The 13,436-nt window shown below is 33.9% G+C and overlaps 1 protein-coding gene across 4 annotated transcripts; it reads left to right on the top strand.

Annotated features, from left to right (window-relative positions):
* The first annotated feature begins 4,928 nt into the window (after positions 1-4,928).
* Positions 4,929-8,737, top strand: LOC105155656 (BNR/Asp-box repeat family protein). 4 transcript variants are annotated; one of them, XM_020699122.2, is made up of 11 exons: positions 4,929-5,278; positions 5,677-5,745; positions 6,448-6,592; positions 6,669-6,755; positions 6,964-7,091; positions 7,472-7,568; positions 7,659-7,736; positions 7,823-8,048; positions 8,191-8,414; positions 8,503-8,560; positions 8,643-8,737. In XM_020699122.2, exons 3-10 carry the CDS (start codon positions 6,491-6,493, stop codon positions 8,524-8,526), a joined length of 966 nt encoding a protein of 321 aa, XP_020554781.1. In that variant the 5' UTR covers positions 4,929-5,278; positions 5,677-5,745; positions 6,448-6,490; the 3' UTR covers positions 8,527-8,560; positions 8,643-8,737. The 4 variants fall into 4 exon arrangements, with proteins under 4 accessions (XP_020554781.1, XP_020554777.1, XP_020554779.1 ...); XM_020699118.2 differs by having other exon boundaries at positions 5,668-5,745; XM_020699120.2 differs by having other exon boundaries at positions 4,929-5,281.
* Positions 8,738-13,436: the final 4,699 nt, after the last annotated feature.

The following is a 13,436-nucleotide window of genomic DNA, read 5'->3' as shown; positions in this document are numbered from 1 at the left end:
AAAGTGAATTACATCACATATATATACTAACTAGATACCTAATTCTACTAGGATTAAAGGTAGATTCCTAATTGAACTAAAAGACTAATGAAAATAAAATTATAATCCTAGTTAAACTCCTTATTCATCAAAAGGTAGTCCAAACAGCTCCCAATTCTTGCCAAAAATCGAGTTTGAGTCTTGTCTGAATTTTTATTTTGGTTCTTTTCTTCATTTTTCATTTTATTTGTCCTAATGCTGCAAAATAATATTTAGTTAGAAGCATTTTGATCACAAAATAGGTCAAAATATCATATGAAATAAGCACAAAATGCGATCCCAACAATTCTCCTCCTTCGAATTGTCTGTGTTTCTTTCCTAACCCAATAATGGTCAGTCTTACGTTTCCCCATTCCTTCCTTTTATGCTGACATTCCCCGTCATTTCCATATGCTTTTGAATCAGTTGGTCCCTAATTCTTTTAGGTTTTGGCTAGTTTTTGCATGATTTTTTGTTTCTGCGGGTCCCCTATCACTGCTAGTATTTTTGCTCAGGGTTTTTGGCTGAAACGTGTTGAAAATGGCTTTTTTGCTTTATACCACGACAATAGGTGTCCTTCTTGCTTGCCCCTAATAACCCAAAGCGTTGGAAGAATAGTTTCTTCTATGTGTTGCCCCCTTACCCTTAGACTTTCCCAAATCACTGGCTGTAGGAGGCCTTTCCTTCTGTAAGTGTTGGGGCAAGGATTGTGGCCTTGTCTTCTTTACTGGTTGAACTGAATGAAGACCCTTATGATTGTCGGGCTTTAATTGGTGAAAGGCTTCTAGGGAATTTTGGCTTGAGTCCTTGGGTAAACCCTTAGGGGACTCTCTGAGTATTTTATATTTTTTTTATGCTTAATTATTTCATCTCGTCATGCTTATAATTGCAATTCCTTCTTAGGGGGACCCATGCATCCAGTGAATCTATAGGAAAATGACATGTCTCTCCTTCACCAAGGACCACTCCTGGGGCCTAAAGAAAAAACTAGAATGAGTTCATTGGGCAGCACCCCGACTAGCTCCACTAGGCCTTCTTCTGGACTTGCCTTGTTTAACAGTAGCAAGAGCGTGAAAAGTTGAGCATTTCTGGGATGCTACATTGGGACTGGTCGGGATAGCTCGACTGGTAGACTTAGAAATTCGACAGGTAAGGAAATTTCTTGTTGAATTATGTACGTACTTAACAACTAATAAACCTCAGTTTCAGAAAATCATATTCCCCTTCTCAAAGATGAGAAGGGTATCCCCCTCTCAAGTCTTCTCATGCCTCGTCTGACTACCTGCATACGCACCAATTTTTAGAGCACGGGAGAGTGAGGAACTCCCCCTTCGTGGTTAAATTTATAAAGGGGGTATTGACCTGGTTAGATAGACAACTCATGGCCTTTATCACTGTCGAGGGTGAGACCCTACGTTCTTACCCAATAATTGGCGGAGATAATGAAATTGACCCTAGATTGAGTGGGAGTTGTTCACTGGTGGAACATAACTCTCAAAATCCACAAATGGAAAGAAACAAACGTGGAGGAATACCCCGCCGTCAATACGAGATCGAAGGCGATCCTTTATGTGTGCTTCTGTGTATAATGATGAACTAGCTACTTACAAAGAAGTTGTGGCTTCACCAAATGCAAATAAGTGGATAACTACAATGAAAGAGGAGATGAGCTCCATGGCTAAGAACAATGTTTAGGAGCTGGTTGATCTTTCAGTGCACGTAAGACCATTGGGAACAAGCGGGTTCTAAAGGTCAAACGTAGCGCAAATGGAAGTATCGACAAATTTAAAGCTCGGCTAGTGACAAAAGGTTATACCTAAAAAGAGAGTATAGATTGTGAAGAGATATTCTCCCCAGTAGTGAGGTTTGCCTCTATTCGCTTAATTCTAGCCATTGTCGCCCACCTAGATATGGAATTATTTCAGATGGGATGACCACATTTCTCAATGGAGAACTGGATGAACAGATCTATATAGATCAACTTAAAGGTTTTCAGGAGATGGGGCAAAAGCGCAAAGTGTGCCGCTTGAAACGTTCCATTTATGGCCTGAAATAATCATCCAGGCAATGGTACTATCAATTTTATCGAACTATCAGCTCGATAGGCTTTACGATGGTTGAGAAGGATCATTGTGTATATGTCAAGAGAAGTGAGAAGAATCGTTTTATTCTTTCATTATACGTGGATGACATCCTATTGGCAGGAAATAATATGGAGATTATAATAGCCACTCAAAAGTGGTTGTCTTCAACTTTTGAGATGAAGGACATGGGAGAAGCTGAGTACGTACATGGTGTAAAGATACACCGAGATCGTTCTAAGAAACTTTTGAGCTTTCCTCAAGAGACTTATATCAAAAGAATCATATAGCCATTTCGTATGAACAATGCTAATCATGTTGACATGTCCATGTACAAAAGTTGTGTTCTTAGCAAAGAGTTATGCCCTAAGACAGAAGAAGAAAAGAAACGCATGGCTAAGATTCGGTATACCCTATAGAAAGTTTGATGTACGCTATGATGTGTACTAGACCAGACCTGTGTTTTGCAGTTGGAATGGTAAGTAGGTATCAAAGTAATCTTGGACGCAACCATTGGATAACAATCAAGAGGATACTTAGATATATGAAAGGAACAAGTGATCTGGCTTTGGGCTACCATGGTGGAAGTTTAAGCTGGTTGGATATAGTGATGCTGATGGATCAGCAGACAGAGATGAACGCAAATCGACATCGAGATATGTATTCTTATTGGGAGGCGTTGCTATCACTTGGTGCAGCAAGAAGCAGCCTTGTGTCTCTTTGTCTACCATGGAGGTAGAATATGTTGCGTGTACATCAGCAGTCCAAGAAGTTATTTAGTTAAGGAGACTCTTTAAGAGTCTGTGCATTTCGGTGCATATTGATGATGTTGTTGTGATATATTGTGATTACACAACCACGATAGCATATACAAAGGACCTCAAGTAGCACGGGAGGACCAAGCAGATAGATACCAGATATCACTTTATTCGTAATAGTATTGCGCAAGGAAAAGTGGTTCTCAGGCGTATTCCTACTAATGATATAATTGTTGATCCCTTTACTAAGCCTTTGCGTAGAGACGCATTTCATGGGCATGTGAGTAGTATGGGATTGCGTAGGATTTAAACATTGAGCCTGTAAGAATATCTTTTTTATCAATAAAGAATATGCGATTCTTAATTTTGTTAGTGTACTGTATCTATTTTAAATGTATGAAATGTCACTAGGCCCTGATTGGCCCTCACACGGGCAATCACCTAGTGCTATGATAGCAAGGGGGATGAGACTTAAAAGATCATTTGGCATATATGAGTCATGTGATTGATCACCTTTGCACTTGAGAAGTGGGGAAGGATAATAGATGAAGAATAGCTGCCTTAGCTAGAGGAGTTAAGATGAGATCATATATTTTGATTGACTATGAAGTACGTCCAAACTTCGTAAGAGGCCTATTCAAAGCTGAACGTTCGAGCTACTATAAAGTATTAAGAGAGTGACTGTCTGGGGGCATGCAAGTCAGGCACTCGGATAGCGACTGGACTGAGGTTCATATGATGTTAAGAGGAGTGACATGCCCAAATTGAGTGGGAGCTCCATCATAACATGTGTTCATACTACAAGTGCTTTAAGAAGACCTATCATGTGGAGTGACTGAATGGGTCCCTACTTCATCACTATGTGAGCCCATATAATTTCTTGTACCCTTTGGGACTCTGGACCATGTCATAAGGCGTTAGCTTGATGATGCTACTTTAGCATATTATTCAATGGCCATGCGTGATGTGGTCTGTAGGAGCATATCTAGAAAAGTTGTCAAGGCCAAACTGATTGATGTTGGAGGCCGAGGAAGAACTAGGTTGGTGAAGTACTTTTGTTCTACTGTTCATAGCCCGGACAAGTAAGTTAGAAAAATGTCTAACCAGTCATGAATGTAGAAGCATATTTGAGAGGGTCAAACATGCTCTATTTATTCATTGGGGGATCTAGAGATGTTTGATCAAGTGCAACTGCAAGGTTTGGGCTACATAACGTTTTTTTGTTTTTGTTTTTTAGTTGAAGAGTTATGCTAGTTTGGTGATGACCTAATATGACTCTCCTCACATTTCTTTTCTCGCTTGTTCGCATGCTTTATTCCCTATGTGAAAGAGGGAATGAGATATGAGAAATTTTGGTTTGGAGATACCATGTGAAATATGTATGAATGTGAGATATTAGATATACATCTATGTTTTGTAGAGTTTTGTAGTCTCCCAAAATTCTGGTTGGGAGGATTCCTCTTGGATGTGACTTTTTCTGTCACATGTTTGTACTCTTCCATATTTATGTGGGATCAAGGCTCCTCTTGTATACACCTATAAATAGGTGCTCCTATGGATATAACAAACACACTTCATACTACGTGTGTTCTCACATAAAATCTCCCTCAAAATACTATCTTATTCTCTTTTGGTGTATCACCAAGGTTTCCAAGGGTTTAAGGTGTGTGAATTTGGTGTGGACAGCCCTAGTAGCACTCCACGAGGGTGAGAACAAAGTGCCGATCCAAAGAGATAGCAAAGGACGTGCATGTAGATCCAAGGAATCGCTTTGGAGCTCGTACGCAAGTCGAGATCCGGGGTTCCTCGATTCATTCGGCTGCAGGTTTCAAAACCAAACTACGAGATAATTACCGAATCCCTTAACATATAATGTGTATCAATTATGTGATACTTATAACCTATAATTTCCAACAATTATATCATTTTTCATTACATTGTCTTGAATAAATAGTGCATGACAACAGATAAACAAGACACAAGAGTAAATGCCCATTACCGTAAGTAGCATTTACATATATAGATCAAACAAAAATTTTACACAACCATAGAATTCTGAATTTGGGCCGGACAACTTATGAAAGTGGGATAAGTTGTCATCTGAATCCAAAATTAGTAGCAGGCCAACTCGTTGATGAGGGACATGCAGTTTCGATAGTAAACAATCTACGATGGCCATGTTGTTCTGAAAGTTTCCAGACCCTGGATCCTCTATAATAATCGGGTCAACCCTCTTTCTGCCAAGTAGCCGAACCCGTCAACAGCTTGAGCTGTGTCTCCCTCCCCGCGCCCGCTTGCATTTCTACTGTCAACTCCCCACATTTCTTATGTTTCAGACAAAAGATTAGGTGTGCGCGAAAAACAACACAGGGTGTACACAATTCCAGGTGCAGACAGACATTGAGAGTTTACCTGAACGAGGTGGTTAGTCTCTTCATTTCACATGAACCAGATCATGGTCAACTCTTTATCTTCACATCGAATAATATAATTGCATAATTGGAGAAGTAATAGTAGTTGTTGTTGTTCTTTACTTTATTTTATTTTTATTTTGTGGGAATTAATTGGAGTAGTAGTTGAGGCTGATGTTTCCCAGTATTTAATTGTGCTCACATTTCTCACGCACTCACACACGTACATATCATAGCTGGAGATAGTACATAGTTGGTGTTCATAATGTGTTGAGATTTGAAGTTTATTTTTATGCAAATGGGGAAATTAATTTCTGTGTTTTGTCTAGTTTTGATGCTGTTGTTCGTGTTTTTGTCTTTGTTGTCTGATTTACATCTTTCATTTTCTTGGTTGGAAAGCACATTCAGGCTTAAAAGTGGATTCTTGAATTTCAGAAGTCACAATTTGGTCCCTCAGATTCATTTCCTGTCTCGAAGGTAGTCAGTGATTCTCCCTTTTCTCTTTTTCCAATTTTCTTGTGTGTGTCCTGTTATTTTCCCCCTGAATTGGCTCATGTGGACATAAGAACAAACTTATGAGGGTCAGTCACAATTATAGTCCTTAAGATAGAGGATGCTGTAGTGGTGATGGTGTGGGAAAGACAAGCCAATTGGCGGGGTTATTACTGATAATCGGACGTTTATCATCGTTAGGAATTGAGACATTGTCAATGTATGAATTCATTGTATGTATTCAGTTCTTGTTCTGGAGAAGTACTTTGAATAGATAGATGGGACCAACGCATTCCAAAGAACCAAGCATGCGCTAATAGATTAATCCCGGAGCATACAATATCCAATGAAATAAAACTATTAAATAGCTTAGTTGAGATCAAATCAAATGAAAGAAATGCTCAAGAAAAGATTGGAATCAGGGATATACTTTGTAATTCATGTGACTCGTAAGGAATGGATGTGTTTTGGATCTCCCAGTGTGTGTAAGTGTATGAGATGACATGTGTGAAGATATATGCATTTGGAAAAATTAAGAATTATCTCTAAGCGGATTGCGTAGGGTGACGGATTAACTATTGGTTTCATATGACAGCATATACCACAAGAAAGCAGGTCTTTATTCCATCAAAGTGTACTATTATCATTTTGTTGCGACTTTAACCTGAACATCTTGATTTTACACAGTGGGGTAGGGAGTATAAAGACAAACCCCACACTATTCTCAAAAATGAAGAATGATAGTGCCTCTTGGGTGCCGCTGCTCGAGGAGTTTACATTTTCTGCAAACTCAGCCCCCTTCAAGAGCTGCCATGCTTCCACAATTGTAGAGGTGTTGCTATCGGATGAAACTTTGTTCTTGCATTAATATCAAATAACACGACATTACTAAATTCGGGTTTTTGTAGGTTGACAAAGACCATTTTTTGGTCGCTTATTTTGGTGGTACGGCAGAGGGAGCACCTGATGTGAAAATCTGGATACAGACTTACAAGGTGACTCGTGTGTTGAAGGACCTATATGTTCTTGTTCATTATGCTAAGTTTAATCTCTAGATGTTGAGAAGATGAATTGTTATGCTCTAATTTCTTGGTGTTTCCGCTTTCTAAAACAATGGAATTTTTAGTCTTCGTTGGTCTCGTAAAGAATGTCAATTTCCTCCTCATAGAAACGGAATTCTTACGATATTAAATCTAATGGCAGGATGGTTATTGGCACTCTCCTATTGTTGCTGACGAACAGCTTAATGTTCCTATGTGGAATCCCGTCCTGTTTAAACACCCTTCAAATGAGGTGCTACTGTTCTACAAAGTTGGTCAAGAAGTCCAAAAGTAAGTTTCAAGCCTATCCATTGTTTGTTTTATTTTCAATTTCTTTTGTATTTAATAACTATAAGTGGCGATACTTTCATTAATGATTACATAGTTCTTGAAGTTTCTTGTGTTAAATGGGTGATGAGATGATTACATCCCTTTTCTTTTACTTCTCACTTACTGAAATTTTGCATGTTTCTGCAGTAATTTTATTTGGATGTAAAGTAAGGTAGTACCATATCACTGTGAGTTTAAAGTCAATATAAACTGAAATCGACGGCAAATTCTGGGAAAAAGAAGTACAGATATAAAAGGAATATTAGTTCTAAGCAAGCTGACTTGTTAATAAAATCACATTCAGACTTCTAAAACTCCGCATGCTATGTTCTGCTATACAGGTGGAGTGGGTGCATGAAGCGATCTTGTGATGGTGGAGTCACTTGGTCAGAGAGAAAACAGCTACCTCCCGGCATACTAGGACCGATTAAAAATAAAGTATAAATGAACGCGTTACATCCATGTTTTTTTACTTCATTGATATATATTCAAATGCCTGTCCCGACTTAAAATGAATTTTGGTTCCAGCCCATCTTGTTAGAGAATGGGGACTTGCTCTGTGGATCTTCTGTTGAGAGCTGGAATTCTTGGGGTGCATGGGTCGAGGTTGTACTGGCTTCAACGTCTCACTCTTTCTCCACAAACTCTGTTTTGCGTGGTAACTGACGATTTTCATTTAATTTTTGTAACAGATAACTAAGGATTTGGGCAGGACTTGGAGAAAATACGGGCCAATATACATTGAGGACGAGTCTCTTAGTGTGATTCAACCTGTTCCATACAAGACTGCCAAGGGAAACTTGCGTGTTCTACTGAGATCCTTCGAGGGCATTAATAGAATTTGCATGTCCGAGTCATCTGACGGTGGCTATACCTGGGATTACGCAAGGCCAACCGAACTGCCCAATCCAAATTCAGGTTCTAAACCTGAATATCACATTTAGACCTCCTAAATCTAGTACATTTTTAACTTTCGCTGCTTCATTCCAAAACCATTTTGCTTTCCATAATCCAAGAGTATTGTGTTATTGCCTGCTCGCATGATCATTTTCCTGAACAGGAATCGATGGAGTTAAACTGACAGACGGCCGTCTTGTACTTGCTTACAACACAATCTCTCGTGGGGTGCTTAAAGTTGCTGTCTCTACAGATGACGGCGACTCATGGCACGACGTTGTCACACTAGAAGAGACTCTGGGAATGGAGTTCTCGTATCCGGCTGTCATCCAATCCAGCGATGGATTAGTTCACATCACTTACACATATAATAGGACACAAATCAAGGTAAAAACACCTTATACTATGTGAATGCTGGTAAAACCTCTTTACATATATCAAACTGATGTGTTTTTCTGGCTGTTTTACCTTTCAGCATGTTGTCTTTCAACCTATTTGATGACAAAATGGAGCATATTTGAGGAAGCATTCTGGTAAAGATACTTTATATTTGCACATGTACATGTATTTATTACAACAATGACATTGAAATTTATTCATTAAATGTTTCTGCAGGGACAAAGTTATTTCTTGGGCTACCAAAGTTATGTAATAAAATTACGAATATTAAAGAGATAATATCAACAAACCAATCATGACGTGACAAATAATTCTTTTTATTTGATTGTTTTAATTAAATTATAAATAGATCACTATTAAAAACAATTAAGTAGGCCATGACTTTTCTACTCAGATATTTATATAAAACTGGAGAATTCATCAGAGAGACAGTATAAATATTCACATAGAGAGAGACATACAAACACATATAGTCAAGTTTTCAAGTTTTTGCCTTGACAAAGTATTGCAACCAGAAGGATTCTATGTATTTTTCTACGTACTTTCAAGGGTTTCTTTTTTAACTTTATTTTTAACGACCCTTTGTTTTCAAGGTAACTCATGGTTTCCGTTTGTAAAGATAAGGGGTAGTTGTGCGTCTTATTTATTTATTTATTTTCGGGATTTAAACTCACAATTTTTTTATTGTAAAGTTTCAACTAAGTAAGATTCCGTTAATAGTTATATATATATATATATATACATATTATTTACACAAACTACTCCTTGAGTTTTTAGAAAATTGCACGTACAACCCAAAAAACGTAATAATATTACACAAATTATCCATATTTTTTCAATAAATATAATTATAAGTGGTTTGTGTAAATAGACGAGTAAAAATTATTTTAGTATCTGAGTTCTTGCATTATTGTCAAATTAATACATGAGTTCATGCAAATGATATAATTGATACTTGAGTTTCTCCATAAATATTAAGTTGATACATAAGTTTTTATAAATGCCCTAATTCATACTTGAGTTTTTACATAAAAATTAAATAGGTGCATATCTTTATTTAGAACATTTTGTAATACCCTTCTAACATAACTTAATTTTTATATATATTCATATATTTATAGCACAATATAGTCCTATGATCAAATAAATTATACTATTATAACAATTTTCAATGATAACAATATATTATAGTAAATTAGTTTAGTATATATGCATATTCATTCAATAACTAGAATTAACATTTAATAGATTGGGTAGGAAATGATGGTTTCAAAATAAAAGTTTTTGAATTTAATTTTTAAAATATTATAATTTAAGAAAAAAATATAGAAAGACAAACGAAAAAAAGTAAAAAAATAATTTCACTAATCTTTTCCTTATATTCTAATTTTTAGAAATTAAAACATAAAATTTTATCTCTTATATCTATTCTTTTATTTTTTTTTAATAACTATCTATCTTATCAAAGTGACTTTATTTTAATTTATTATTTTAAATTATGAACTTTAATTACACTTCTCAATCTAAACATTTATTTTCGTGAAATTTTTTATGTTATTTTTATATAATAATAAAATTATATCATTCTATTATTTCTCCTAAATACTGTAACTTTAAAGTAATTAAAATTAAAATTTATTTTATATTTTTTTAGTTTTAAAATCCTATGGCCTTTTTATTTATAAAATTAGTGGCTCCTATCAAGTGTACATATTCTTAATTTCTTGGGTCAATAAAGGGCAAAATATTTATGTATTAAATCATGTTAATAGAATGTACCATGATAAATAAATATTCAAGACTAATTTTGATTCAAACAGAGAAAAGAGAAACTAATTTTAAATTAACGGATATTTTTGTCTTTACAAAATAACATATGATGGACATAGGTCTCCACCCGACAATCGTGGAGAAGCTCATGTATCAATCCTAGTATTTACAAAAATTCATCTATCAATTTAATATTCAGCAAGTAATTCGGGTATCAATTCGATTATTTACAAAATATCATGATGCCGCAAATATTATAGAGACATTCACACACAGAAAGGGCATCTAACCTGGGGTGCCAAATGAAACGCTTCTCACAATTGTAAAATAATCAAGAAACTACATGAGGGCGAAATGAGTTGCTTTCTGAAACCATTGCTTTATGTTAGATCTCAGACAACGATTTTAGTATTACTCAGCAGTGTAAATGATCTAGTTAAGGAAATGATATGTGTGAGATTGCAAGAAACATAGTTTTCTCGGACGTTGTCTGGAATTTTAACAAAAAGGCAATGCTGTTTTCAGTGATGTCGTTCACGATCAATCAAATACTATGCTTGCTGCATAAAGTAGGACTGTAAATGATTCGAGTCGAACCAAACACATCATTGTTCAAGATTATTCGAATTATTATCGAACTTGAAAATTGAGATTGAATTTGAATTGAATATGAATCGGGCTCATTCAAGCATATTTTATTATTTTCATACTGATTGAATCGAGTTCGAACCCAATAAGAAAGCATATCGAACAAAAAAGAGAAAATTGCATTTTTAATACCATAATTTAGGATACTTTGTAATATTAGTACCATATTCTTCAAAAGACTTGAAAATGTAACAAAAAATGGGCTATGTTTACATTTTTTGTACTTCCATTAGATTTCTTACAGCAAGTGCACGTGGGCATTAAGTCATGCAGTAAGAACGGCCAAAAACTATGGTACAAAAAATATAATTTTCTCATTTTTTGCTTGATTTTATTGCAGGACTTAACGATCACGTGCCTTGTCGTTAAAAATCTAGCGACAGTATAAAAAATACAAATAAAATCTATCTTTTGTATACCATTTTTTAAGCAATATCAAAAAGTATGATCTTAATATTACAAACTAATCTAAATTATGGTACTAAAAATATAATTTCCTCAAGAAAAAAATTTATTAAGTTTGGCGATAGTGTTTTCCAGCCGACAAACAAAAGCGGATGTGTGAAGAAAGTTTTGACTTATTGTGCAGTTGCCCAAAGGAGAATCTATAACACATTAATTAAAAGTCAGAAATCCACAAAAGAGTGTGGCCGAAAGGAGGAGACATTTTATATCAGACTTTGAATGACGATGAAAGTGAAAGCGAACTTTCGGGGAAAACAAGGAAAGTTGATAATAACCTACAATTTTAAGGGCTTAGTTCGTATGGACAGGTGAGATGTTGTTTTATTGCATAATAAGTGTTTTTTATTATAATAGTAAGTGTTGTTTAAATTTTATTTATATGATGTTGTTGATTAAGGTATGAATATTGTAATTGTCTTTGTTATGTATATATTGATATTTGACATGAATGATTATAATTGAGTTATTTTTAATTAATAATAGTTCATCGCTTCAAATTATATATATATAAAAAAAGGGTTCTTATAGACTGGATTTTATGATGTTATTAAAGTTGCATCCTTCATTTTATTTTACATTACATGTCACGTGTATGAAAATTATGTGATTAATTTTATTTTTTAAAAAAATTATACACATGGTGTGTACGTGTATAATTTTATTTTACATATACATGTCACGTGTACAAAAATTACATTATTAATTTTATTTTAAAAAAATTATACACATAGTGTGTACGTGTGAAATAAAATAGAAGATGCAACAAAAATTTCGGTAGAAAATCTGATAGGGAAAATGCATTGGGCAAGTTGAAAAAGCCAAAAATGCCCTTCAAAAAATAAGAAAATATCCAAATACTCCAAAGATCCATCTGTTTTTTTGAGCGGGTAGGGTTGTGCCCGGCCAGCCTGACCAAGCTACCCACTTCAGATTTAACACTCATCCAATCGTTGTTCTACTAACACGTGGTCCGTACGAATTTTGAGACATATCTATACTCTATATAAAAGTTTGAATATCTCATGTATTTGTTCCCGTCTTGAATAATATATAAAAATTAGTTATAAAAGAATAAAATTCTATCAAAAAAAGACGATTTAAGAGTTCTAATACCTCTAAACTATTTAGACAGTAATAAATCTAAAATAAATAAATAAATAAGCAGAAAATATTATTTCTAATTGATTAATTAGTTACAAGATTATAAATATTAATTTAATAGGGCACAATAAAATTTAAAATGAATAGCATCGAAATAATATATAAAATACTAATATAAACTGCACAACTAAATATATATATGAAAAATTAAATATAATGAAATCTTAAAATAAGCATTATCAATCGTTTTAAACTTGAAATGCTTTTGAAAAATTTAAAATGAGTAACTTCTAACTAACTAATTTTATTTTAATAATAATCGTAGAAAATTATTTTGATATTGTAAGTTGACGTAGTTTTAATTTTTATCATAATATATTGAATATAAAATAACACTAATAAGCACAATTTCTGATTAAATATATAATAGTGAGAATCTTTCGAGTATTTATTCTTATCGTGAGAAGACATTCTTACAGTTACTGGAATATTTTTTTCAATAATAAATAATTAGTTATAAGAACAAAATTATATCGAAGAAGAAAATTATTTGGTGTTCCTAATTCCTCTAAACTTTTTGTAGAATGAATAATATATTCTTAAAGATAATTAGACAAATAATATTTTGATGTGATTAGTTTTCTAGAAATGATTTAAATATTATTTTTTTAAAAAATAATAGAAACTTAAATTATTTTTTATTAAAATAATTAATAAACAATTAGTATAACATCATGAACCAATTTACAAAAGCTACTATCAAGTCATTGATAAAAAAAAATAAAAAAAGAGAAATTAGAATATTGCATAATTAATATTACAAAAATAAGCAATTGGTTCATAATTTGAAAATAAAAATATTAATTAAAAAATAGGGTTAAAAATAATTGCATATTAAGTACATATAAGTTATAGATTTAATTTCAATTGTATGATTATATTCTCTACAATATATTTTTTTTGAAAATTTATAATAGATTCATCTTTTTTGTAGAATGATATATTTATAATAGTGTTTTTCATGAT

This window comes from Sesamum indicum, linkage group LG2, assembly GCF_026168435.1.
Source record: "Sesamum indicum cultivar Baizhima isolate 11 linkage group LG2, ASM2616843v1, whole genome shotgun sequence".
NCBI classification, from domain to species: domain Eukaryota; kingdom Viridiplantae; phylum Streptophyta; class Magnoliopsida; order Lamiales; family Pedaliaceae; genus Sesamum; species Sesamum indicum.
Note: the sequence above shows the minus strand (reverse complement) of the source record. Positions and strands in the feature narration are given on the sequence as shown.

Excerpts from the sequence above, each read along its gene's own strand:
- LOC105155656 (XM_020699122.2), top strand. The coding sequence starts at position 6,491 with ATGAAGAATGATAGTGCCTCTTGGGTGCCGCTGCTCGAGGAGTTTACA. Across the intron at positions 6,593-6,668 it reads ATGCTTCCACAATTGTAGAG|GTTGACAAAGACCATTTTTT; the intron begins GTGTTGCTATCG and ends GGGTTTTTGTAG. Across the intron at positions 7,737-7,822 it reads CTTGGGGTGCATGGGTCGAG|ATAACTAAGGATTTGGGCAG; the intron begins GTTGTACTGGCT and ends TTTTTGTAACAG.